General features: G+C 40.6%; 2 protein-coding genes across 5 annotated transcripts; one reads left to right on the forward strand and one right to left on the reverse strand.

The window, feature by feature from the left end:
* Positions 1-631: 631 nt before the first annotated feature.
* golt1ba (golgi transport 1Ba) lies at positions 632-10,788 on the reverse strand. 2 transcript variants are annotated; one of them, XM_030440028.1, is made up of 6 exons: positions 10,582-10,788; positions 9,791-9,882; positions 7,011-7,189; positions 5,343-5,424; positions 4,838-4,872; positions 632-2,719 (listed from the first exon to the last, which is right to left on the reverse strand). In XM_030440028.1, the coding sequence occupies exons 1-5, from the start codon at positions 10,604-10,606 to the stop codon at positions 4,864-4,866; spliced, it is 387 nt and encodes a 128-aa protein (XP_030295888.1). In that variant the 5' UTR covers positions 10,607-10,788; the 3' UTR covers positions 632-2,719; positions 4,838-4,863. The 2 variants fall into 2 exon arrangements, with proteins under 2 accessions (XP_030295888.1, XP_030295887.1); XM_030440027.1 differs by lacking the exon at positions 4,838-4,872 and having other exon boundaries at positions 10,582-10,787.
* Positions 10,789-11,357: 569 nt separating this feature from the next.
* Positions 11,358-26,224, forward strand: recql (RecQ helicase-like). 3 transcript variants are annotated; one of them, XM_030440026.1, is made up of 16 exons: positions 11,363-11,516; positions 12,052-12,150; positions 13,765-14,007; positions 14,086-14,265; positions 14,415-14,521; positions 16,058-16,256; positions 16,382-16,548; positions 16,863-16,944; positions 17,090-17,238; positions 17,927-18,044; positions 18,146-18,284; positions 18,393-18,484; positions 18,594-18,810; positions 18,914-19,046; positions 22,518-22,655; positions 24,185-24,201. In XM_030440026.1, exons 2-15 carry the CDS (start codon positions 12,126-12,128, stop codon positions 22,620-22,622), a joined length of 1,956 nt encoding a protein of 651 aa, XP_030295886.1. In that variant the 5' UTR covers positions 11,363-11,516; positions 12,052-12,125; the 3' UTR covers positions 22,623-22,655; positions 24,185-24,201. The 3 variants fall into 3 exon arrangements, with proteins under 3 accessions (XP_030295883.1, XP_030295886.1, XP_030295885.1); XM_030440023.1 differs by lacking the exon at positions 22,518-22,655 and having other exon boundaries at positions 11,358-11,516; positions 24,185-26,224; XM_030440025.1 differs by lacking the exon at positions 22,518-22,655 and having other exon boundaries at positions 11,511-11,647; positions 24,185-26,224.
* Positions 26,225-26,483: the final 259 nt, after the last annotated feature.

Below are 26,483 nucleotides of genomic sequence, written 5' to 3' on the forward strand. Positions count from 1 at the left end.
AAAAAGCACAAAGTGCCCCTTTAAACTTCACTTAAACTATTTGACTGTCAAACAATGAAATGCTTTATAAACCTTTTATTATTCAGCTGCGAAGGTTTATAACTAACTTATAATAATCAGCCAGATAACGTTTATATATGAGATACACAGTATTATTTAACCATTTACAAACTGTCAAAAACATCAGGTGTAACTTTGCAATAATCAATTGATTAATAAAAGGTTTATTCTATTTAGTTCTTCATTGTTTGTTAACAGTGAAATAACTCTTAACTAATGTTTATTAACTATACATTTACCATTTGTTAATGATGGTTATTATAACGTGTAAGCATAAGACTGGCACTCGAAAACAATGACCAGAATCATCACGTTAACCCTCGAGGCACTGTGAATATTCATAGCAGGTTCCTTCATGACGAAGTTTCAGGCTTCAAGTTTCCGACCGATGGACATGGCCATGACCGGGCTCACATCACCTGCACATATTCTTTACTGTTGAAGTTCAGGTTTGTCTAAAAGTTCACTACTTGAACTTTATCAAATATATATAAAGGATGAAAACTCTGATTTACAGTGTGTGTAAAGAGGCAACAACAAGACACAAATACATGACTAGAAACACCATGGATGGCAGATACACAGCTAACTTCCTTGGTATATTTACAAAAGTGCCATACATGAAAACATTGTCATTTAACGTGTAACTTCAGTTTTCTGGATGCTCTGCACAGAAAAGACCCACAGCTGAAGAACTCACTTCCTGGGGATGTGGGGGCTGATGTGGGTGATGAAGACATGTCTCTCTCAATCTAAACAATGAGTTAAAGGACACTGGGTGAACACATGGCTGAGGAGAGACTCATGTAGAGTGAAAAAAATTGATTTGTATACACACAAACTTCAGAAAAGCTGTCTGAATTCTTCCAGTGAGGTTTTTCTGACCATACTAGTGTTGAACATGTTTTAGTCTATTATAAGGTAAGTTTATTACAACTGATAGAACCAAACTTACTTTGGTAGTTTTGGCTTTTGGCTTCGAACACCTAAGTTCAAATAGATCAGAAATGTGCCTTAAAAACAAATGGTGTATACTTTATATCACTGAGCATTTCCCAAAGCAAACTATACGTTTTTTGGTTTTGCACCTTCCAGTAAGCTATGAAAATCAACGTGCAGAGAATTAAACCACGCTGCTCATAGAATCCATTACAATGAACATTAAGTTTTGAAAATGTTTCCTTGCTCTTATGTTTGATTGCTTTGGTGAGAAACTTCTTCTTGCATAAAATAGGCTGCTACTGTGCCGATAAAAAGTTCCTGGTGACAGACTAGCAATAAGGAGCAAATTGCTTCCCAGAAGATCAGAAGTCCAAAGACTGATGATATGCTTGGGGAAACAGCGAGGCAGGCATGGTCACACCAGCACCGACACCAGCTGAAGTTTGGAGTTCAACTTTGGTCAGCTTTTACACGGCAGCAAATCTTTTCAACAGTTAAGGTTGACCTTTGACGGAATGGAGAGCCAGACAGTCCAGATCAGAGGAAGCCATCATAGCTTGTTAGCAGCATCATATTATCCACTTTCATTTAACACTGCTCTGCTAGAGTGTTACCTGCTCTACAAAGACACATGGTGTGTGGGCAGTTATTAGGCATGAGACAATAGAAACAAACATGTTCCTTGATTAAACTGTGTGAACTTAAAGAATTTTCCAGTAAACAACTGAGCTACCTAGCTTGCTACTGACAGTTAGCAAACAAACTAGCTTGGAGAGCTTTTGTGATAGACTATCACCAGCATGTTCCTTGCTGGCTAGTGTGTTAGCTGTAAGCTCACCAGCCACAGCAGTTTGATGCAAGTCTTGTAAGTAGACAAACATTATCAAGCTTCCAGCACACCTGGATGAACTCGATCAACGTGTCATTGTGAATTAGATGTTGCCTCTTTCTGGTGTGACCAGACTGTCGTTATAATAGTAGTAGCAAATACTGGTATGATGCAGTAGCAACTCACTTTTATAAAGTGAAGCAATGGTCTTTTGAAAAATAATTTATACTTAGGTTCTCATTTAGCCAACCGTAAACAGACATTACAAAAGGGAAAATATTACAACAGCCACAGTTGGTATTCAAAGAGTTGCAAGACAAAAAAGATCGAGTGACGCAGAATAACCATAAAGAGACAAAATGCTGGACTTAAAAGCTCTCTTCCAAAATAAAGTTGAAGCACAGGCACAGAAATGTGACAATATGGCAAGCTGTCGGTCGGTCCACTTCTCGTCCTTGTGGAGGGCTAGTGGTTTGTCTGTTTCCTCCACAGAGTAAGAAAGTCACGTAGACAGAGTCAATGGTGCTTTGAGGGAGTCTTCCATCCTCCATTTTCATGCCAGATGCACTCAATGGGGAAGGGATCAATAGCATTTGAAATATTTTTTGTAGTGACCTTAGTCACTCCACCCTCTAGTAACAGACTGGCGGTGCAACGCTCTGATGAACCTTTGATTGGTAGCACTGACCAGTGAAATTACGGACAGACAGAGAGCAGTCTTTGCCTTCAGGAGGGGGGAGGAATCTGAACGTATACCTTTGCTGCTTTCAATCAGCCCGATGGGATTTTGTGTTGCAATAAAAAACCTGCTGTACTCAAACAGCCTCCTCTGGGTACAAAAAGTCACTGTTATACCATGGTGTTGCTCTCGCCCGCTTTGTCCACATACTGAAAGAAAAGGGAGAAACCATGTTAAGTGTCATCTGGTTGATTTGCTGAGTTGCTTTTCCCATGTATAAAGCATGTTATGACAGGGACATGTGAACTGTCTGTGAGATGCAAAAGATTAGTGTGATTTAAACTGACGCCTGGATTTCCCAACTCTCCTGCATTTTATGACGGTCAGCATGCATACTTAAGGGGACACACCACAGGTGAATAGGACAAACAGAATTACTTAGCCTCATGTTTGCTTGTTTTGTTATATCACATGGAAATTATTTAGACAGGATTTCGTTGTAAATTTGTGCAAAAGTTGAAACCCTTAGATTTCAGTTTAAGAATTTTACATTTTGAAATTGGATTTCTCAAATCTAGTATTTCAAATAACAAACAAACATGGCCTTTTCAGAAGACATACTGCAAATAATGCAGGTTTTCCCAAAAAACAATGTGTATAAACTCATACAAAAGTAATCCCTGTCAGTCATCTCCTTAGAACCTCTGAAGTGTGTGATAGTGTTGATCTACAGGGATACTGCTCAATTCTTTTGATTTAGTTCTTTTTTGTTTTGGTACTTTGCTTTGTTGAAAAAGGAAACCAATGTGGATGGAAAAAGGGATGTGCTGTCTATAAAAATGCGGCGGCCCATTTAAATTGCTTTCCTCTGCTCCCGGTCTGTCATGGATGTAGAAAGTGCTGCAGGTCTGTGTGTGTTTGACTGAGGGTGGGGCTGAACTACACCCACACAGAGTAGAGAGGCAAACAGCAGACAGAATGAAGTGTGCTTCTCCAGCGGTATAGTCATATCCAAATGGTTGTGCGAAGTTGTGGCCATGTTTATTTGTGCTTTAGAATGTAACAGCCATAAAACAATCTCAAAGAGAATGTTTTATTTCTCTGATTCGCTGCTTTGTCCTTACTAACGCTGCTCTTTCTCCTCATTCAAGGCAGAGAAGTGAAAATGCATAAAGCTTTGTTTGACTTCAACTTTGTGAACTTTGCATAATACAAACTGCCTTGAAAGGTCTGACCTTTGAGGAATGCCTCAGAGACAAAATGGAAGAGGGACCACTATACCTTACAAGGTGAGGGTCATGGGAATGACATGGGTAGCCAAGCTAGCACTACCATAAGAGAGCTGTCATTATAATATTATTATATTATTATCACAACCAATTATTGACAATGACATTTGTCTTTTGTTGTTGTCACTGAACTGAGCCCTCTTCGCTATCTGATATTTTTTCAGCCATACATTCTGAACAGAGTTACTATAAATAAGTCTTTTGTTGTGTTATACATCTATTTACTGGTAACAGTGGTCTCTTAAGAGCCTTCAAGTCCAAAACAGAGGAAGCTGTCATGTTGTTTTATTGAACCAGGTAAGTCAAACTGTGAGAGAGGCTTAGCCAAGGCAACTGCAAAATATTAGCTTTGTTGCATCATTCATTTCAGTATACAGCAACTCTGCACTGCCAGCCTATACACTGCTTCACAGAGACCCTTGATTTACTGTCAGATCATGGTACTAATATAATGTTGGTTTCTTGGTACTAATACATTTAATCATATTTTGCCTGGTTAGCTACTGTACAAAGCTAGCTTGTTCACTAACTGGCAGTTGTAACAGCTTATCGCTAGTATGTTGATAAAGGTCATGGTGATTCTATGTGCTATATCGTAGGCAACTGGGTGTTTCACCTCTCATCCAAGAGACTTCCTCAGTTTTAACTAACTGGATGGGAGCTGCAGGCTTTCGCAGGCACTACCTAGACACACACACTGAGGAATTTTGCTGCGGATCTTTTAATAAAGTTCATAAAAGGCCGCAAAGATGTTGAAAATGGATAACGTGCACTTCATCACTGCATTTGAATCTTGTTGATTAAATTATGTATCATGTCTTAAGCTTGAACAATTTACAAATCATCGTATTTACCTGTAGCATGTGCCTTTGAAGTCAAATAAATGACTAACATAACAAATATATTCTAAAGGAGGATTACAAGGCCCTGAATAAAAAATATCTATTTCTATTTCTATCATGAGTCGCTTGTTTTCTGAATATTGCAAAGCGTGTTAAATATATGTTAGCATGCAAGGGATAATCGGCAGTGACTGACCACGACTGCTGATTGTCCTCAGAGCCTTACGAAGGCTTTCATAAAAAACACAAAGACAGAGACATTCACCTCAAAGCAGCATAGTGTGAGCATGTTCATTAGCCACACAGCTATTTATCCTCTTAGTTGTACTTCTGGATTTAGCAGTAACAGTCCCCACTGGAGACCTCATGCATGTTCAATACTGTAGCCCAGGTGACCCTGACATTGTTTCATTTCTCAAATTGCCTTTTTGTTGTTGAAATTCCACAACACTTTTGCCATGTGTACTCAAATTTTAAGTCACTCGAATTCATCTACGTTTACAGGCAGTCTCCAAATGGATTAGTAAACCAGGGCAACTGCAAGCACTGTTTTATTAACTGACTGTGATGTGCAGGAGCTGAGCTGTCATCTGATGTGGTTGTGGTGTTTGAAACGGGTGATTAATAAACAAGAAAAAGAGCCATGCTACGTATAAACAGATCAGAGCTGCAGGCTTGCTGCAGTGCGGGCTAATACTTACTGCACTGATGAAGGGCAGGTTGAGGATTGAGCCAAGGACAGGTATTCTTCGAATGAAGCCAACTACAACTGGGAAGAAACCCCTAGATGTGGTGAGAGTGGGGTGGGGATAGGGGGGGCAGAGAGAAGTTAGATGATTATCAAATTTAGAGTAATTCAAGCAAAGCGGCAAGGGTGACATGATTTTGAAAATTGGTTGAAATGAGCCTTCAATATTGACGACCAAAGTGGAATGCAGTATTGACAACTGACACGCACAAGCCGACTTCTGCACACCTCGCGTGAGTCCAAAGGATAACAATAACTCCTCAGAAAGACACTGTAGTGAGCTCAGGCACGTTACACTCAAGTATCTGCTGTCAGTTCGTAAGTCCCAGATACACAGTGTGTCTCATTTTCTCTAGTACACTGTTTCGGACTCAGATGTATTCCTACAACCACATTTACAGTAGTTGTAGAAACTGAGTCAACCAAGCCAACAATGTGGGTATAATTTCAATTTGGTGAGTAAATATCACAAGATTCTTAAAGACCTTAAAATCAAAAGTCAAATGGAATCGTAGATTTGGAGAATCGTGAAACCCCTACAAACCAGCCTCAAGCGTGTCTCTAGCTGCATCTCAATTAAGGGAGTGGATCCAGTGAGCATGAAGACTCTTTGAACCCGAAGGCTCCATTGAACCTATAACCATATAATGGCTTCAACTGACTGCAACAAATTTAGCAAAGAAGAGTCTGGACTGCATTTGGGAGAGCTGTGAAATGGGACAAGCCTTGTTAATGTGATTTGATAAATTTGATGTAAGTCTGTCGACTTTAGAGGATAGAGCCCCTTAACTGGGACCCACTCTCAGTCGCATCTTTTTCAAATCAAGCCCCCTAGGACTGCTCAATTATGGCAAAAATCATAATCACAATTATTTTGATTGATACAGGGTTCGTACACATTTTTCAAGGTCAAATTCAAGCACTTTTCAAGCACTTTTAAGGGTCATTTACAGAATTTTCCAGCACCTTATCGCTGGGGTAAAATACAGTACATATCTACGGGAATATATATACTCATGATTATTTATTTTCACTCTTTATCACAATTATGTACATTGTATTATGCTGTAAACTTCTAAAATGATGTTTCATAATAGCAAAAACTTTAGAAATTAAAGGAGAACACAAAGTTTATCCAAAAAAGAGGGAAGCCACTTGGCGTTCTTCAGGCACACTTGCACCGAGACAAAGAGAGACCTGAGAGCACCCTGTAATTTTCTTTTTTGACATAAACTTTTATAAGCTGTTTGCTTATTCATTAAAGTTTATTAATATTGAACGTGTCATCAGTCCAAATTACATGAAATTCACCTTCTCCTCAGCCAGACTCCTCGAAACCAAAGTGTTTCCACACCACAGAATTCACATATGCAGGCTCACACAGGATCTGAGCTGCAGAATTCCGTCTCCATCCCCTTGTATTTTTTGTTTTTCAGTTAGCCTTAAGATCAAAGATTGTTGTGCAGTGTGACAATATCCACATTTTCCATTCTGGATCACCACTGAAACAACAAGAACAAACCCCTGCAGATTCTGAAAACCAGATGACAGTATCTCACATTTTACCGCTTCAGTCTGCCATCTCAGTTTCTCTGCTCGAACCGCTGTGGTTTTCTCTTACCTGAACAGCAGGAAAAAGCCGTAGACCTCCAGCACAACTCCGATGATGGGCCAGCCAATCAGCACCACCAACACACCTCCGAGGAAGAAACTGGTGGCCTTCATCTTGTGCTTCTGGAAGAAGAAGCGGAAGGTCCTTTCCAGCCCAATGACAAAGGCAAGTCCAGCGACAAATAAGATCTACAGCAAAAAAAAGCAGGCGGGTGGTCCAATGTGAGCAAGTGGTTTAATTATTAGTTCCTCGAGGGCACAGACACCTTTTCCTATTACTCCACTGAAGAATCTATTCTGAATTTTTGGCCTTTTTTTCTGCTGCATCTTCTGTGTCCAATCAGACTGCAAGTAAGCACTGGTTGGTTAGGAGGAGGGACACACTCTTATTTAAAACTACTAGCGTTTTAAATTACGTACAAATACTAATATAAAAAGGTTTATTTGATACCATGGCATGTAAAAAAAAAAAAGTCACAGGCACACAAAATCATATAAGTAAGTGCAGTCTGATTAAAAATAATGGTGATATCTCTGCAGGCTTAGGCTGAAAATCTTATTGCACATCTGCTGTTTCTACACATCCTCATCCGTCCTCTCACTCTGATTCTTTTCTCTTTCTTCCTTTTATGTTGATAGCGAATCAGCACATGAACAACTTGGACTGCTTGGACCGGGTCATTCCTGTGTCACATTTTTTGATTGTAATCTTGTAATGTTAGTAGGGGTGGTGAAAAAAATCGATAATCGATTAATCGCGATTATAATATTGACGATTATGAATCGACTGTTAAATCGATTAAAAAAAAAAAAATTGTAATGCAAACTGGAGTACTTCTCTTACTGGCTTCCTCTACATGGTCCACAGTCTGGAGCCAAGATATGTTATTCCATCCCGGAGCTTTTTCACACTTAAATCGATTCCAAATCTTTACAAGGAGACAAACTTTTCTGTGCAAGTGTCCCTCAACTCTGCTCACAGGGTAGCAATAACCTGCGATGCCTGGACATCCAGAGCTACAGTCTCATACGTGACCGTTACAGCTCATTATGTCAGCAGTTAATGGAAGCTAATGTCCTACGTACTTCAGACGAAAGCTATGGATGATAGCCACACAAGCGCAAATATGTGTGAGTTTCTCAAAGCAATGGCAGACGAGTGGGGAACAGAGAAACACGCCCTGGTTCTCGTCACCAACAATGCTTCTAACATGAGTCCGGCTGCTGAGCTTGGCAGCTTTCTTTTAACAGTGAAACACTACATTTAAACAAAGTAAAAAATAATAATTTGGATATTACAGTTACACTATACAATATTGAAGGTGCTGTGAGGTGTTACTCAAAAGATAAGTAAAATAATTCAGCAGCTGACTGATGTTAAATGAAAGATCAATAATCGTTAATAATTGAAAATCGAATCGATAATCGTTAATAATCGAAAATCGATTTGTAATCGAATCGAGACTTCAATAATCGGAATCGAATCGGGAAATTGGGCTGATTAACCCTCCCTAAATGTTAGACCTTCTGTCGCTCTGTTGAGATTTTAAAATCCAGTTTTTTTTGTGTACACTTCCTTTTTACTACTGATTTTCAATGTCGTTACTGTATCTTGCACTTTTTTTGTCTTGCAATTGTTTGCCCTTGTCAAACAACTGATGTGAGATTGTACTTAATAATCTTGACTTGATTTGATCAGTCATGTAGTGTGTAGACAAGACTGCAAGACCGCAGCTTACAAGACAGACAGGTCTAACGATCTAACGAGCTGTGAATTGCTGTGAATAATAAAACAATTGGAAAGAACCAATAACATTGGAAAAGCATTGCTAAGTTTTATCTTTGTATGCATCACCAGAATATGTTTATTTTCAAAGCCAATTGTAAGAGTTGTATAATTTCTTCTGTGGCTCTGGAGGAGTCCCAGAGTGATGTTATTGTGATGTCATCAGTGTTACCTCACTTTGGGATTAGCGCATTCAGACTGGAACAGAACGTCTGCATTACAAAGTGGGAGTGTGAGGTATGATGATGGCAGAGGGTCTAACACAGAGAATGTGCATTGTACATTTTCACTGGAAAATGTAGGATACAGAAAATTGAGATTTTGACCCGAACTAGGGACCTAAAGACATCTCAGCATCTGCCGCTTCAGTCTGACCACTGTTTTTTAATGCGTCTGCTACCTAGGGCTGGGCAATATAAATGATTACACATATTATGTATCTTGATAAGACCAAATAGATTGTGATATTATCATGAGGCCATGCGACAAAGCCCTACTGTTACTTTGAAAAGTTACATCTACAGCTGTTTGTACATTTTCCAACAAGCGAATGTAGCTGATGTTACAAGTACATTTTGTAAAGCTGATGGGTTTGAGTTGAATTTGTAAAGCAAAGCTTTAAGAACATGCAGTTCTGGTGCTACCAACGTCTCATGCTGATGTATTTAATGCACAATAGCAATGATGTGAAACCAATTTCTATATGTGTGATGAGTGTGTCTTAAAATTGAACTGTTTGACTTATCATGTCTCAAAAGCAGAGGGTGGCTCTCTGATACACACAACCAGGCAAATGTTCCGGTAGTTTTGTTGTACGACACTTCTCATGGTAACAGGTTTTAATAATGTCTTACATACAAAACATCACGTTATTTAGAACACATAAGACGGTAAATCACTAGAATGCGTATCATTGTCAGCACCAGTTCATGTGGAGGACAGAGAGCTGCACCTGTGTCACAGCATCACAGATGGCATCAGGTCAAGGAAGCAGAAACACTCACATTTCCAATAGCCAGGAGGGCTTTGTCAAAGAACAGGATCATCCCGAAGAAGAGGAAAAACACGCCGAAGCCTGTTAATCCCATTCCGATCTCTGCGGGACACACACATACCACAGAATGGTTAAATGATTCCATTGAGAGTTGACTAAATGTAGATTGCCACAGTTTAGAGCCAACATAAATGTTCATTGACTGTTTAACTCTGAAGCTCACATAGAAATCACTTAGAAAGTGAGATTTGCCTCATTCTGTCTTACTCATTATTAAACAAAAACGCGGCGACAGACAGGTGCTACAGAGGAAGACAGGTAGTGACGTCATGTCACTATTTGTTTCATCCAACTTGGGTAAATACACTTCTGACAAATACAGCTCACAGTGACACACATTGTCCTTCCTGTGAACATTCTGATGAAGACATTCAAACTTTACTGAACAGCTTCAGTATTTTACATTTACAATGCAGGTATGGTTAATTTATTTAGAAATACAATAAGTAAACACATTAACGTCAACATCTATAATAAGAACCACAATAAAACTATGTCAACAGGAGCTCCGCTGCTCACTATGTGTTTGAACATGGCCAAAGCTGCTGAGATACGGAAACACGACAATAATTCATTTTACTTTCAACTCATTGGCTTGTCAGGGGCCGCACAATGTGTAGTAAGGGTTAGCTGTTAACTCTATGGGCCACAGTTGCATTTCCTAGCACTGAACGCTAACTGCTAGTTAGCCAACTGCAGCAGATACAGCCGGCTTTGATAGAGAAGGCACAAAGATCTTACTTTGGGAGTCCGTTAGCGAAATCATCTTGACGCCGAATAAATGGGTGAAGACGAGATAGAAATAGACGAAATATTAGAGTAGCTGTTCTTGCAATCCTTTAAGAACAATTCAGATGACAGCTGCCACTGCAGCAACAGCCACGTCTTCCGGAAACACACCTTCTCGCGCTGTCATCTTCCGGAACAGCGCTGTGTCGCATTCAAAGTGGCAACTTTGCCATCGTCCTTTAGAGTTCCCAAGTGGGATGGGCAATACTGGACGCCCCAGATTCTAACGGTGGATGGAAACTAATTATTGAGATGATGAGAAATCTGCAGACGTATTCTTTAATCTATTCACTTTCAAATACAGGGTGCATTCAGCAGCTATGGCTTCTTTTTTCCCTAGGTATTGTAGTATTGAGAGCTGTACGCCATGCCAAATTTATGGAGTAAACATGGTTTGTCAAAAACAGGGATGAATAAAATCGATAGTCTTACTATGAAGCTAAAGGATAGTTACATATTTACTTAAAACTCCCGACAGCGCTGCCATTTTCACCGCACATTTTTCTTGAATGCAGCACACAGTATTGTGGGTATTGTGTCCTGTCTGTACGCTGTCAGGCAGCGCTAATGTGGACCTGGAATAACAGGACTTTCTTTTTTTTTTTTTTTTTTTTTTTAAACATTCCCCTAATGCCATGTGTTGAACATGAGTTGAATACGTTTTATTCCAAAAAATACATTAAATTAGAGCCATTTTATAAGAAGTTTCAATCCTCCAGCAGGAGGTGGAACTTGTGGTCAGCCTGGCAGAATGTACCCAGGGCGAATGTATCCTCTAACTTCTCCCCACTTGCCATGCTAACTATCTCGCGGGCCGGTCTGCCCTCCATAGCAACCACCAAGAGGATTCAGCAACAAGGAAGGGACCGGGACGGAGTTGTTGAATGGTTAGTCATTTGTATCTCATGCATTTTCAGAGCCTTTTCCCAGAGCTATAAGCCAGTTTATACCACAACGGAATAGGGACGCGTTCAAGTAGCGAAACTTGTCTAGGAAGAAGAGGACGGTGACACCACGAGTGAGCTGCTTGTTAAACATGATGCTTCACTAACGTTACTGTGTGTTTGTTGAAATGTCCACGGAGGAGCTCAGAGCTGTGTGTGCGAGGCAGGTGCAGCGCTGCCGAGTCGCAGCCTGAGCTCATGTTAAGATACATTCACTGGTTCAAAGCTAAGTGTGAAAATGTTAACGGAGCAGAAAGTGAAAGTGGAAGATGGGTAGCTTATTCATTCACCCAGCAAACAATGACTTGTATAAGCGCCAGTCATTACAGCGCACCCAGATAACACTTTGAGCTCGTATCTTTATAGTGACTGAGACGCATAAACTGGGAAACAGTCAGACTTCTTTGTCAAGTGGAAATTAGATGAAGGTAGTAGCACTTCCAAACTGAGTTTGTTGATTATGTGGTCTGTCTTACAGGGAATCCTGCAATCACACAACATCTGCGACATTCTGAACGTTGGCTCCTTTCTGAGCAAATCAGCCTGAGAAATATGGATGGTGGTAACAGATCTAGTGGTAAGTCTGTTCTTTTCAAGTCAAGAAACACACATTTGAGATGTTTACTAACAGAACTACTGCAAAATGAGCATCAAAAAGATTAAACAGTGAATCAGTGCGAAGATGTAGGCAGGGTCCTCTGTTGTAGGGCTGCAGCAGGAGGTTGATTCCATGCAGACTGATGGCAGCCTCAGCTCTAAAGAGACACTGGGGAGGTACAGGGAGAAAGGAGCAAGACCATTAGTAGTGGAGGTGTGACCCTCAGAGGATTAGTTACCTGTGCAGGTGTGAGACCTGACAGCCTCCTCTCTGCTCACACAGAGAACCTGCTGCACATATGCCTCTGTAAACACCTCCTCTGTCCCTGTCGTTCAAGTTTACCCTTAATACATACACATACTCATTTTAAATTTCCACAGCAGGGTCAGTATGTTACTCTGAGTTTCAGTAACAATACCAATACAACACTTTGTATGTGTTTCTGCTTAACCCTTTATTTATTTTACTAACATTTCAACTTACAGGAAGCTGACAGTTAATGAGAGATTGGGGTGCTGATAGAGTGAGTCTGTTGAATCATGTCATACTAAGTCCTGGATGACATCTGTGGTTTTTGCTTTAATTTCAATGACCAGGATGATTTATATCGAACAGTTAACTGCAACATTTTACACCAATTATAGAACATAAAAAAAGATGAATGATTAATTAATTACTTAATTGAAACAGTCTCAATTTGATACTGACAAAACAAGAATAAGAGCTGTTTCTGTATTATTTGAACTGTTAGTCTCAATTAGTTGCACAAGTCATAAAATGTTAATTTGTTTATGGTGGAGTGTTAATGTAGTTCACTCTCTTTATCTTGTGTCCTATGGGGCCGCCACAGTCAACGAAAAATGAAAATTTCTTGAGGCGGATTGTAATGTATATATTTCCTGTTTTTTTTTCATCCTCTATGACAGTTAACTTCATATCTTTGGGTTCTGGACAAACTAAGACATTTGAGGACGTTATTTTGGACTTTGGGAAACACTGACAACATTTTCACCTTTTTTTCTGACATTTGAGAGACCAAACAATGAATCTCTTAATCAAGAAAACAATCAACAGATTAACCGACAATGAAAGTAATCATAAATTGCAGCCTTACTGTGGCTTACATCCACAACCGTGAATGTTACAGATCTGGATACTAAGGCACTGCTTGAAAATATTCTGCTGCTGCCCAAAAAGCATCTCCCCCAGTAAGCACCACTCTAAAAAAGATGTCGGTTGAACCTGTTGACAGGATGCCTCGACCTGCAAACAAGACCAATTATGACTTTTTATGTTGCGAATTTCTGATAAATGGAGGTTTTATATTTGTAAAACGCTCCGCAAGTTGATAAAACTATTTAAAATCTGTTAAGTCTAAGTGCAAAGCTGGAAACTCATTGGGCTGAATGGGTCAAGTCTTTAGGTTCACTGTCTGGTTCTATTGAAAATGTACGTCCATAACCCAACGATACTAATTTTACTGTCATAGAGGAGTACAGAAAGCAGAAAATATTCACATTTCTTCTCACATATCCATGTCAACATTCCCATCATTTTGGAAGCGTTGTTGCTGACAGTATTCCTGATATGCAGGCACAGATGTGCAAGAAGAGCTGGACTCAGTGGAGGCAGAGCTGGAGCTGGTGGAGCTGCAGGTCACAGAGCTGCTACAGAAGCAGGCTGAGCTGACTTCTCGAAAGAATTCTCTGCTGCAGCAGCTGGAGGAGGCCTGTGATGCTGCACAGCCATCATCCTCTTCATCCTCATCTTCCTCAAAGTCATCTGGAGCGGATCCAGGAATGAGCAAGCAGGAGATGCAGCGCTTTAATGGCACAGGTACTGTACACACATAACTATTCAAACTATTCAGTAGGTTTGTGTATTAACCTGTGTTAATATCTTGATGTCTGGTAGACTTTCCATGGTCCAAAGAAGTGGCGAAGCACCTGAAGGACTCATTCCATCTCTCAGAGTTCAGACCGCTGCAGCTGAGGGCTGTTAACCTGACCCTGTCAAGCAGAGATCTCTTCCTCGTGATGCCAACAGGAAGAGGAAAAAGCCTCTGCTACCAGCTACCTGCAGTCTGCTCCAACGGTAGAGTGTTTGATTGAAACTTCTGTCTTTATACTGCTTTTGCTCACGCGCAATTTAACAGTTTAAGATGATTTAGATTGTTCAGTTGTACTATAATGGCATCACATGTAGTCACATCACATGTGTTTGACTGTGTGTTTGTGTGACAGGTTTTACATTGGTAGTCACTCCCCTGGTGTCCCTGATGGAGGACCAGATAATGTACCTGAAGTCCATCAACGTGTCAGCAGTCATGCTGAATGCATCCAGCAGCAAGGTAACAACTGACAGCCATATTTAGCTTTTTTTATTTCACAGCTTTAAGTCTGATGAACTCTTCCCACTCTACTCGGGGACAAACTACATGAACCTCAGATTTAATAGAACATGATAATAAAAATGTTGACGTTGGTGACTGTGGTTTATTTAGCACAGAGTATAATTGTAGGCAGACTGCACCGTCTTGTCTTGACCATGACCTATAAATTATAGATTATCGAGAATGATTCAATTTTAACAGATCACTTCTGTTTTATCTGCCTTTTTTTTTTGTCATTACCACACTCGAGAGGAGGGTCCAGCATGCATTGCTTTGTAAGTCATCTCACGTGCCGCTGCTCAGAATATCAAATCTGTGCATTCGGACAAGTGTTAGCTACTGCAGTTCCAGTGCAAGTGAGGTACACATATTGGATAAGTAAGTGAATCAGAGAAGTATTTCACATTGTGTGCTCAGAAATCGAGAAAAGCCAACACCAAAAGCATCTTTTAATCAAGAGTGGACACTATCACATGATCATTGTTCAATGGGCAGTTCAAACCCAGCATGTGTCATGTTGTGAGAACATGGCGATTATTAAAAGTATAACAGCAGTGTGAAACGCCACTATGAGACGAAGCACAAGTCTTTGGAGCAAACATACCCGCTCAAATCCTAACTGAGGGCATATAAATACATCAATGCAGCTTATTTCTCTCCCTGAAAAAGAGAACGTGGGAAAAAGTGAATTGAAGTGAAAGAAAGGTGGAGGTAATTAAGCTGTTCAGTTGTTTAGATGTGTTGAGATTGTTCATTACAAAAGTGATAAAGACAGTTTAAAAATGTGAAATGGAGAGACCAAGAAGGAAAAGGGAAACTGAAGGGGCTGGAATTAAAGCTGCAGTCTGGAGATTTGAGAAAAAAGTGGACTTATCCAGAATATGTGAATGATACAGCTCCCAGGTCCCTCCTTCTTCCTCTCTGCTGCTGCAGCCCTGCCTTCAAAGCCCCTCCCACAGAGGAGCCTGCTGTGCACGAGCAGGCTTGTAACCACGGTAACACAGGACGCCAGATAACCAAGATGGTGCATTCAAATTAACAACAACAAAATAAGCCCTGGTTGTTCTATTTCTGACCAATACCGGTGGCTTCTGTTGTGAATTGGCATCATACAACTAAAGATTTATTAATTGATACTGATTGAGTTCATTTTGAAAACTGACACTCTCCAAAAAACAGTTGAAAAATCCCATAGGCTTTATGTCAAGACAACCAGGGTCATGCTAACTTCTGGGTTATTCTACATAAATACTTAATCCCTGCAGCACCATATTTACTTGAATTTGCCGCAGTGGATTCATTGATCATGATTTGTATTGCAATAACATGAAACACAAAGTAGAGGAGACTGAACAGAGCTTTTTTCTTGCTGAGACCAAACAGAGTAACTTGTTTTAGTTTGTCATAATCATGGTTTGGTGTGAAATTACACCTCTCATAGTGAAAAACCGAAGCACAAAATGTATAGCTTTTTTTTTTCTTTTTTTTCTACAGGAGCACGCCAAGACAGTCATGGCTGGAATGATGGATCCAAAGGCCACTTTCAAGCTGGTGTACGTGACTCCAGAGAAGATTGCCAAGAGCAAGCTGCTTATGTCTCGTTTGGAGAAAGCCTACAACACAAACCTGTTGAGTCGCATCGCTGTGGATGAGGTGCACTGCTGCAGCCAGTGGGGACATGACTTCAGACCAGGTGAGAGGTCTGCTTCCCCAGGATGGAGGGTGTGGAAGCATAGGTCCTCCAAGAACACCCAACTACCCCGCTTCAGATAAAATTCCAGGTTCTGTTGTCAAAGTTGTATGTGTGTCCCTGTTCAGATTATAAACTGCTGGGCATCCTGAAAAGGCAGTTCCCCAAAGTCCCACTGCTCGGGCTCACAGCCACAGCAACCAGCAGCGTCCTCAAGGACTGTGAGAAGATCCTGTGTGTCAACCAGCCAGTCACACTCACCGCATCCTTCAACCGTACCAATCTCTACTATGAGGTGGGAACCATGGCAACTTCACACTCTCTCAGACACCACTTCCAGCCACCTGCTTCATGTACAGACACACCTAACGTCTCTTAGCTCCCACCTGCTCTCACACACCTGTCTGACCTTTTCACAATCATCTGCACTGCCCTGCAGCCAAAAGAACATGTTCTATTGCATGGTTAGGCTGTTACTGAAAAATACCGTGTGCTATAATTACTTCCCCTCGGGACACTACCCCTTTGAAACTAAACAAATTTAACACCTGTGTCTCACACCTGATGAGAAAATGTAACAGTGACACTAAGATTCTGCTTGTTTCTCAGGTTCGGATTAAAGATTCTGACAAAGATGAATCAACAAATGACATTGCCTCTCTGATCAAGAACAGATACAAAGACCAGTCGGGTACTGCAAATAAAGACAAAAAAAATGAATGCAGCGAATCACATGAAGGCTAATTTGTTCACATGTGAATTTTTAGAACTGCCAGATTATTTTAACTGTCCATATTAAAGCACAGGGTAGTCATACTGTAATGTGTGTGCCACAGGGATCGTGTATGTGTTCTCTCAGAAGGATGCAGAGTCGTTGTCATCTGAACTCCAAAAGAGGAACATCCTGGCCTATCCCTACCACGCTCACATGGATCCAGATGACAAGTCCCGCGTTCACCGCAAATGGACCTCCAACAAAATCCAGGTATGACACAGGGTGTGGCAACTATGTTAAATATGTTCAGGCCCTGGTGCATCTGGCTCTTAAAGGGAATTGGAGACAACATTTAGATTGGTTTAATAATATAATACTAAATATCACCACTTTGCACCAAGCACTGCACTCTGCGCCCAGATCATCTGCTGTTTAACTGGCAAAATGGACTCGCTTTAGACCATGCGCTATAGACCGGCCCAAAGTGTTGCTGGGTAACAAGGTTACATGATACATTTAATTGTCATTTCTCAAAACTCAAGAGTTTTAAAAAAAGGAGACAGTTTGAGTCATTTGTGCCGCATCCACCTTAGAGTGTTGATGATCAATAGAGGAGTGACTCCTCCATGTGGCTGCTCCTCACAGGCTGGAGAATGAGGCTGCTCTGTAGTCCAGGCCAGGAAAAAGAAGAAGCGCAGCAATGACATCATCAGCACCTTTCTGAAAAGTTGAGAGATTTTCAACTCAAAGTGGCAGCACAAAAAAGGCAGATTATTTTCTCTGGGCGGCCGCATGTTGCCGAAGACACTCTCTGCTCAAAAAGACTCTGGTGCTCGCAAAAAAAGTGCTGTGTGGTCGCGACTGCCTTGTATTTGAGAGAAGGAAAAAAAATAATAATACACACCCTGCTGTCCTTTTAGAACATGACATTACTTTACATGATTGTGTTGTCCTCTAGGTTGTGGTAGCCACAGTAGCGTTTGGAATGGGCATCGACAAGCCCGATGTCAGGTTTGTCATCCATCACACCATCAGCAAGTCCATCGAGAACTACTACCAAGAGAGTGGACGTGCAGGTAGACACTGCTTCACTTCTGTCAGGACACAATACTAGTTTATACTGCTCTAGTGTTTTTGGAAATGTACATCCTGAAAACCCATCTGTGTTGGTCTCCAGGTCGAGACGACAATCCAGCAGACTGCATCGTCTACTTTGGCTTCTCTGATATCTTCAGGATCAGCACCATGGTGGTGATGGAGAACGTTGGTCAGCAGAAGCTGAAGCAGATGGTTGACTACTGCCAGAATATTGACAGGTAGCACAGGCGCACACGCACACACACACACACATTCTGTAATGCTCTAACAGCTAATGGCACACACGCACTCAAATGTCTTCTGAGTGTCATGTTTGCTGAGTGAAGGTGCCGGCGCTCTCTTATGGCGGTTCATTTTGATGAAGTGTGGGACGATGAGGGATGCAACCAGATGTGTGATACTTGCCGCCACGCAAAAGGTGTGTTTTGTGTATTGTTGATGTGATGTTATTTAATACAATTAATGTTAACGCATGTGTGAGCCACGTACACTTTAGAAATGTGAAGATCCATCTTCTACCACTCCAGACTTCACCACATCGGACATGACCCAGCATGCCCGGCAGGTGGTGCAGATCGTGGAGCTAGCCGCTTCCATGGATGAGAAGCTAACTCCTTTGAAGCTGGTGGAGGCGTGGATGGGGAAAGGCCCTGCCAAGCGTAGGAAGATGATCCAGACCACCACGCTGTCCCGGCAGCAGGCTGAAGCTGTGATTGTGCGGCTGTGGCTGCAGGAATATCTCAGGTGGCTCATCTTGTTCTTTTGCTCGTATTCATTCTGTTAGGATTTGCGACTCTGCCTTACATAGACCTTTTCTTCCCTGTCTGCTCTTGTGGCTGCCTTAAAGAGAGGATTTCAGCTTCACTCCGTACACCACCTACTTCTACATGAAACTGGGTCGCAAAGCTCCTCTGCTGAAGAGCCAGACACACACACTTCCCAGTATGAAGATGAGGACAACAGGGGCTGGATCTGCTGTGGTAAGTAATTGCTGCCCACAACAACAGTCAACCAATTAAGGAGGCTCTATTAAAACTCAAGTTTGCGTTTGGCCAAATTGAAACCTACGGTGTATTGAAATATTACATCTCCTATTGGCAGCCAAGTTAAGCTTCCATATTACTCCCTTTTATGTGCTCATGTTCTTAAAAATAGTTCAGCAAAGTATGAGTGAAAATGAGTTAAAATGCCTCTCTTCAGGTAGGATTGGATATGAAAAGATATGAAAAGCACTAGGCATAAAACCTTCTTCAAATGGTGTTATTTTATGTTTTTTTTTATAGAAATTGCCACTTGAGTTTTCTGGGTGTAGGGTAGGGTCAGTCAGATGGATCACAATAAAAGTTAACTTATAGACAGTATATGTTTCTTGTCATCTCTTAGCTGTACTGTCAATAAAGCCATTTAAAGGCCAAAAAAAATACATCAGTGGATGATGACTGTTGGAGAAGAAATATGATTATTCCAGGACAGTATGTCTCCAAACAATAAGAGGTCATAAGTGTCTTGTACAGACGTTAAAGTCTGGATAATGATAGATCCGAGCAATCTTCTCATAGTCTCTGCAGCCTAGATGCTAAAAGCTACTGTAGATCTGTCTACAGAACAGATGTCTGATGAACCAAGCCAAGGCTAAGCTAACTGTTTGTGTAAACTTCGTAAGGAGGCCTTCGATCTATCTATGTTAGCAGACTTAGTGTCTTAGTCTTCTGGCAAGAGGGGAGAGATTCTGCATCACACCCCTTGCTATGTTATTAAACAGATAACCATGTATGGAAGCACTGCCTCCTGAAGCTGTAAGATATCATTTGGACACTTGAGAAGGTTTGTTAGGATTATCATGCTGCAGCACTGTAGACAGACATGATGTTATGTTGCTCCTCCAAGATCTTGTTTTATAAACTATCTCAACGTAAGCCATGTCTCTGAGTCTTCATCTCTCCTGAACGGTCAAGTGAGTTGAAATTCCACAACACTGATGATCACTGTAGGACTGAAATGCTTAACCTACTGTTGCAGAGGCATGGCAGCAAATCAGAGGCAGAGCAGAGCTGGTCAGTAGCTGGGCTTGTTCTTTAGCATGGCTCAGTGCTACAGGGGAACAAACGGACACCTCTCTGTGTAGCGTCATGTTGCACTTGTGATCACTCGGTTTGGTCTCGATCCCAGTTAACGACATGCTGTAATGATCTCTCACTAGTAGTCTAACATGCTAGTAGCATAACAACACAGCAGCTACATAGCACCATCCTGCAACATTAAGCCAAATCACCCGGATTTGGTGTGAATGTACACAAACAATCCTGCTGCTTGGTCACATTCCACAGGATCATGCAGCAGTGACACTGAAAACGCTGCGGCAAGCTGTTATCCAGTCTTCGCCTTTATTGTCCAGTTTCCTTAATTAGGAAAGATCATAAATTGCCTTTTTTGTACTCTACTGAAATGAAGACCAGTAATACATCAGTCACCAGTTAGGAGTTATTTCCTACTCTGAGATGCTTGATAAATTCAGTCCCCTGGTTCAGTTTCAGCTCTCTAGTTGAACTCTCTCTTCATTAAAGATCAAGGTAGAAAACATTCAGGTAAGGTTGGATGAGTTCAGTTGAAGTTAAGTGATTGTAATTATATTATATTAGGGGTTTGAAAGGATTTGGATATGACAAGCACATTTGATATTGGACCTAGATTTGAGTAATACCATCCAGATGATGACTAAGGCTTCATGACCAAAGGAAATCATTGTACTTAAACTTTCAGCTTAATTCTCAAGCATATCTGAAATCACACTATAAAAAGTCTGACTTCAAAATTGTTTTGTAGTAGAGCTGGGCGATATGACCTTAAAATAATATCCCAACATTTTTAGCCCATAATGCGACATACAATATGTACCTCAATAACAGAATCAATCTTCTCAGAAACACAAAATGTTGAAATGAAATAATCATCAGTAATGTGGATATAAAGTGAAACAGTCCGGTGAGTTCAGAAAATGACATCACTTTACTGTAATGTAGCTGTCACATCGCCATCTCTATCCAAAAACTAAGGGGATATATGTAGTCTCACATCTCGCTATAATAATGTTAATATGGTACATGTTAGCTAATGACACAAACAATACAATACATCTGTGATCACATCAAATTAGTAGACATTTCAGTGGCAACTTTTAACCCTGGCGACTGGGCTCATTATTATAAATCTGGTTAATGTAAAAAAGCTATTTTAACCACATCAGCTATATCATGACAGTTGTTGAAAAAGTACTTGAGTTCTTTATCAAAGTGACATGACTTTAGAAGAGTCCGACTGATACTGGAGCTGTAAAGTGAACATTAGTTTTGAATGTAAAAACATTCTGGTAATGGCAAACTAAAGCAGATGCTGTGTTCTTCTCTGGCAGCCTACATGCTGGCATATCGGCCACCAAATAGTGTAAAACTAATTTATCTGTGACAAGCAAATAACAAAATACAAAGTATTGTGACCCCAGTATATGTTGGGCTCTTCTTGTTAGTGCTCCACTAAACGTTTTGTTCTGTATCTCCTGTGTTTGTGTATTAATGTGATTTTTCCTCCAGTCTTCTGTGTTCTCTTTGTGAAGTCTCTTACCAGTTTCTTCTTCCACCCATATGTATTTCCTCCATGTCATTTTGAAATGTTCAAACACATTTTCTAAATGTTTTGTAAAACATCTTCAAGGTAAGTCATAAATGAACCGATGCAAAATGTTGTGACTTTTATACTCCACACTGACAAACATTGACAAGTCTCTACTTAAAGCTTGTTTATCCAAGTAGTGATTTCAAGATCAGTTGATGAATGTCTTCAAGATTGTATAATCTCTCATTGGCAAATAACCTTCACACCACTCCCTCACAGCTGCTGCTGCTGATGATCATTAGTCACCTATCATGATTAATCATAGATTTAGTAGTTGTAGTTGATGTAGATCCCACTGCTACTTTACACATAACAAGATAGCTTTCTTTGGTTTTTTTTCTATTCCACTTAATTTTGCCTCTATGATTAGCATATCTGTGAAAATGTTTGAGGCCAAACAACTATTACTGGCTTAAAACCCTGTAAGCACATTCATGAAGGGAAACCGTGTGTTTGCTTGTCTTAACAAATGCAGAGATCCTCAGGAAGGTGATTTTGATTCTTGTGGAAAGTGGAAAACTCAAACTACTAGCTCAGGTCTTCACACTTTTCTATTGACATCTGGAAAGATTGAGCACAGAACCTGAAAGATCATGTGATCTGAATACAGAGCGGCCTCTGGGATCCCCAGCGGCAGCTTTGTTATGATGATTGGAGAATTCTGTCATTTATATCCATGTCTAGACTGAAGTGTCCCATATCCTCCCTTTTAGTGTTTCCTCGTCCAAATCATGTAGGTGGTTGAACCCTCTCAGGTAAAGACTGTTGTTAATGACCTGCAGGTAAAAGCCGTGAGTGGCCAGGGCAAAGCCAAAGAGGGAAAGAGATCAGTTCAAGGTGGTGGAGATGCCCCTGTGTCCAAGAAAGTCAAGACAGACCTCCCCTAACCCCCCACCCTGTCCAGAGGACAAGCTGACAAAGTACAGTCCATTATTCTATTTCATTTACCATTTATTACTGCTTCTGTTGGCATGGCACTATCCAGACTACTTCATTGCTATATATTTGGATCTGAAGGTGAATAAACACTGCAAATCTGTTTTTGTTTTAATTCATATCCTTCTATAAACATTTAAATGAAGCAAGACACCTTCCAGTCATCGCTAACCAGCAGGCTTGGGCGATAAAAAGTCATTGCTGGCACCACAGTGTCTTATTGGTGTTGTATGGCCTAATTTGATTGGATAATGACACCGATAAATTGCTAGTTAGCCACCTAGGAGGTTAGCTGGCTTGATTCAGCAGCATTACATTCCTTATGAACCCTTTAGATACTTCTGTGACTGACAGTTTATCTCAAAATCAATTTATAGTGAAGAAAGGTACAAGTATATAATTGGTTCTAATTAATGAGAATGAAACCTGTGTTGTGTAATCCATAACTACATTGGATGATTAATTGGTGTCAATTGCCAATTTCTTTAATTTTTGTATTTATTTTAATGTATATAATTTGCTTTGGTAAAACAACAGCCCAACAGCAGCAGGACACGCAGTGCCTCAGACGGACGCAGTCATTTAGCAACGCTCTGTAGTTATACACTTTAAATTCAAACTCAACAGATCATTACAAATCAAATATGTCATTTATTTGACGTGTGAGCAGTAGTTTAAATCTTGAGTAAACCGTGAAAGCCTTAATATAAACCAAAGGAAAACTAGCATACAAATTGTTCAAATTCAATACTTAACCCATGAAGCCTCCTTCATTCTCCTCTAAAGCTTTCCTACATGACAAGCTAACAGCTAGCTCTGTTTTGTTTTCGTGGTAATGTAATTACAGGATGTTACAGATGGTTTGTCGTCATGATTATATATTTAGCATGGCCCACTCGTTTCCTTCATTTGTTTTAACCAAGAGAACAGAAGCGTAGTCCACTGATAGGAACAGGTCATGTATTAGATTAGAGTGGCGGTGCACTTTACAAGTGCCCCACTGTAGTGTGCAACAGCCTGTTTCACTGAATGTTATATATGGACAGATTGCAGATGATTGAATAAAAATTCAGTTTTTTGAATAAAAAGTGAAAGTCCTATGACACACCAGACATGTTGTCTTTGTCAACATTTTTGGGTGTAAGTGATCTGATTCAGACAAAACTGACAGTTGTAAAATTTGAGTATCGCCCAAGCCTATCACTCATGAGCATCCATCCTCAGGAGCATGCTGTCACTAAGTGTTACTAACATTTCATCGCATTGACTCTGCTAATATGATCAGTTTATCCTGCATGACTACAACGAGAGGTAGGCTAAACTGTTCCTTATGGATTCATTTTACCGATCTGTTATTGTATATATTTTAGTTCTATATTACTATTAAAGGACAATACGTTTCGAATATTACGATGGCTGATTAGTCTGGCTGGTTTAACTTTATAAGCATATCTGATACCAGAATGATTATTAACTGTGTTCACTCACACCAGTTTTTTTTTTATTGTTATAGGAGGATGCATCTGCCGTTAAAGCCAAGGAGGAGGAGATTAATTTGACCCTTGACCCTGTTGTCATGGACAACAGCTGTCCCCCACAACCCAAACAGAAACTATTTAAAGAGCAGAGGAACCTGTCCAGAAAACAAGACCTGAAAGTAGCCCGACAGACAGACAAACGGACAGAGAGAGCAAAAAAACAGCTGGCAGACAGACATGGGGAGGAAGAGGTGGATGAGAGGAGATCCATCGTGCCTCAACATGCAATTGAGGTTGATGTTGAAATTAACATTATAGATGACAGTGATGATCAGAAAACACCATCACATCCAGTTAAAACTTGTTCCAAACGCAAATCCACCACCCCTCAGAGAGTGAGGAGGAAGCCCTGTACTGCTGCAGCAGCAGGGATTTCCTCTCCCTCCCCAGGTGGTGAGACCACCACGAACACTGTGCCCAGCTCTCCATCCCAGGCCTCCATCATATCTGAGACTGCAGTCGAGGAGCTCTGTAACCTGAGGAACTACTACAGCAAACAGCTGAGGAGAATAAACTACATTTCCCACGAATACCTGGGGCAGCCAGCAGAGGCAGGAGTGCTGGCGTGTATCAGGGAGCCGCTGCGGAGCCTCCGTCTGCCCCGCAGAGCGACCATCGCCCAGACTGCTCGCAGCCTGTGGACACGAGTCAGCGGCCGGAGGAAGCTGGTTCACCGGTGACTTCACAGAAGCTCCGTTTGATATGATGTTCATACTGTAGGTGTAATATCACTCAACAGTTACAGCTACTGTTGTATGAGAAATGTTTCATCTGCTGTCACAGTTAAAGGAGCCACTATATGTTTGAAGATGGATGGTGGTCGCCTCCCCCCTTGACAAATCTGACCCGGGAACAGGTCAGATGAACAGACTGAATGCAACACATAATGTGACTTCTTAACAAAAACAAAAGCTGTGAGAATAATCTAAAGGATTTTGTCACAGTGGATCTCAAAAATCTACACAAAGTGACTTAAAGTGCCCTCCATAGGCTGATGTACATCTTCCATGTTTCACACCTCAGCTGCAGCGTTATCAGTTGATGAATGTCTTCATGACACCTGCATGACCTTGATTTAAAGCTATACTTCTCTGTTCTGATGTCTTTGTTATAGGAATATCGACTAACTTATTCACTGAAAGCCAAAAAGGTGACAGCCACTTTCAAAAAAATAGTTGGCAGGTGATGGGTTGAACCATCTGTCTATCATGGGCTACCTGCAACCAATCAGATCAACAGTAGGAGAGCAATTCCACCAGTGGAGACAGTTGGTAAATCTAATTCTTACTGAAGTCGGTAGAGAGAAGAATTTAATCTCCTCCATTGAAAAAAACCTCTCACACACTCTTTCAGCACACTGTCCAGTTCTGATAGAACTGATGCTATAGTAGCTAAAACAACCCTGTTTTATGAAGTTCCTGTAGCTGAAGCTACTAAGCCACTTTGCTCTTGCTGCCATCTTGTGGTTGGAGTGTTCACATTGACCACAGCTGGATCTTTTTACTCATGTCTGGATGAGTAAAAAGAGAAGAATCGTTCAGCTTGAAGCACTATACATTCTGTATGTGTGTTAAATTAACCAGTGAAGAATAAATCGTTGGCTCAGAAATGGATTTCTCCAGTTATACAGTACACTGTTGGTAAAATCTCCAAAGCTCTCAAATGTGTAAGTTTGAAGGAATGTGGAATCCTACTGTGTGTCGAGTCTCCTCTGATATTTTTCCACACTCAGTTTCTCTCAGTGATTCAGCAAGTTTCCCTGTTAGGAGTTCAGTGTATTTACTGGCACTATGTTTTATTGAAATCTTGGTTAACTAACAGTAATTATTAGAAAATGATTGTATTCTCTAACTTTTTTCTATGTGCTTTAACCAAAATAAAATCAAGATCCTTTGTCATAATATAAATCTCTGTTGTTGACATGCTTATTTTGTTATATTCTGTCTGTAAACTGACAGTTTCATTCATTTTCTGTGTTTTGGTCATTTTCAAATAAAGATCATATTGTAAACATGCATTTAACATGTTAACATGAAAACCTCTGCCCAGCTGAACCTGCAGCTGTGTCAGAGGACTTTAACTGAAAATTCTCATGTTATGTATAAAGCACAGATTTATGAAATGTTAAAATTGAAATGAACGAAGGAAAGCAATGTACCACTTGAAACTGTATGAGCATGTGTGAAGAGCAAATAGAGGGCATATAGACTCATAGAAGAGTTCCAGTCATTCTCTGAGAATTCAACTACGAAGGCATTTCCTCAGGAGAGACTG

The sequence above is a fragment of the Sparus aurata genome, chromosome 14 (assembly GCF_900880675.1).
Source record: "Sparus aurata chromosome 14, fSpaAur1.1, whole genome shotgun sequence".
NCBI lineage: Eukaryota > Metazoa > Chordata > Actinopteri > Spariformes > Sparidae > Sparus > Sparus aurata.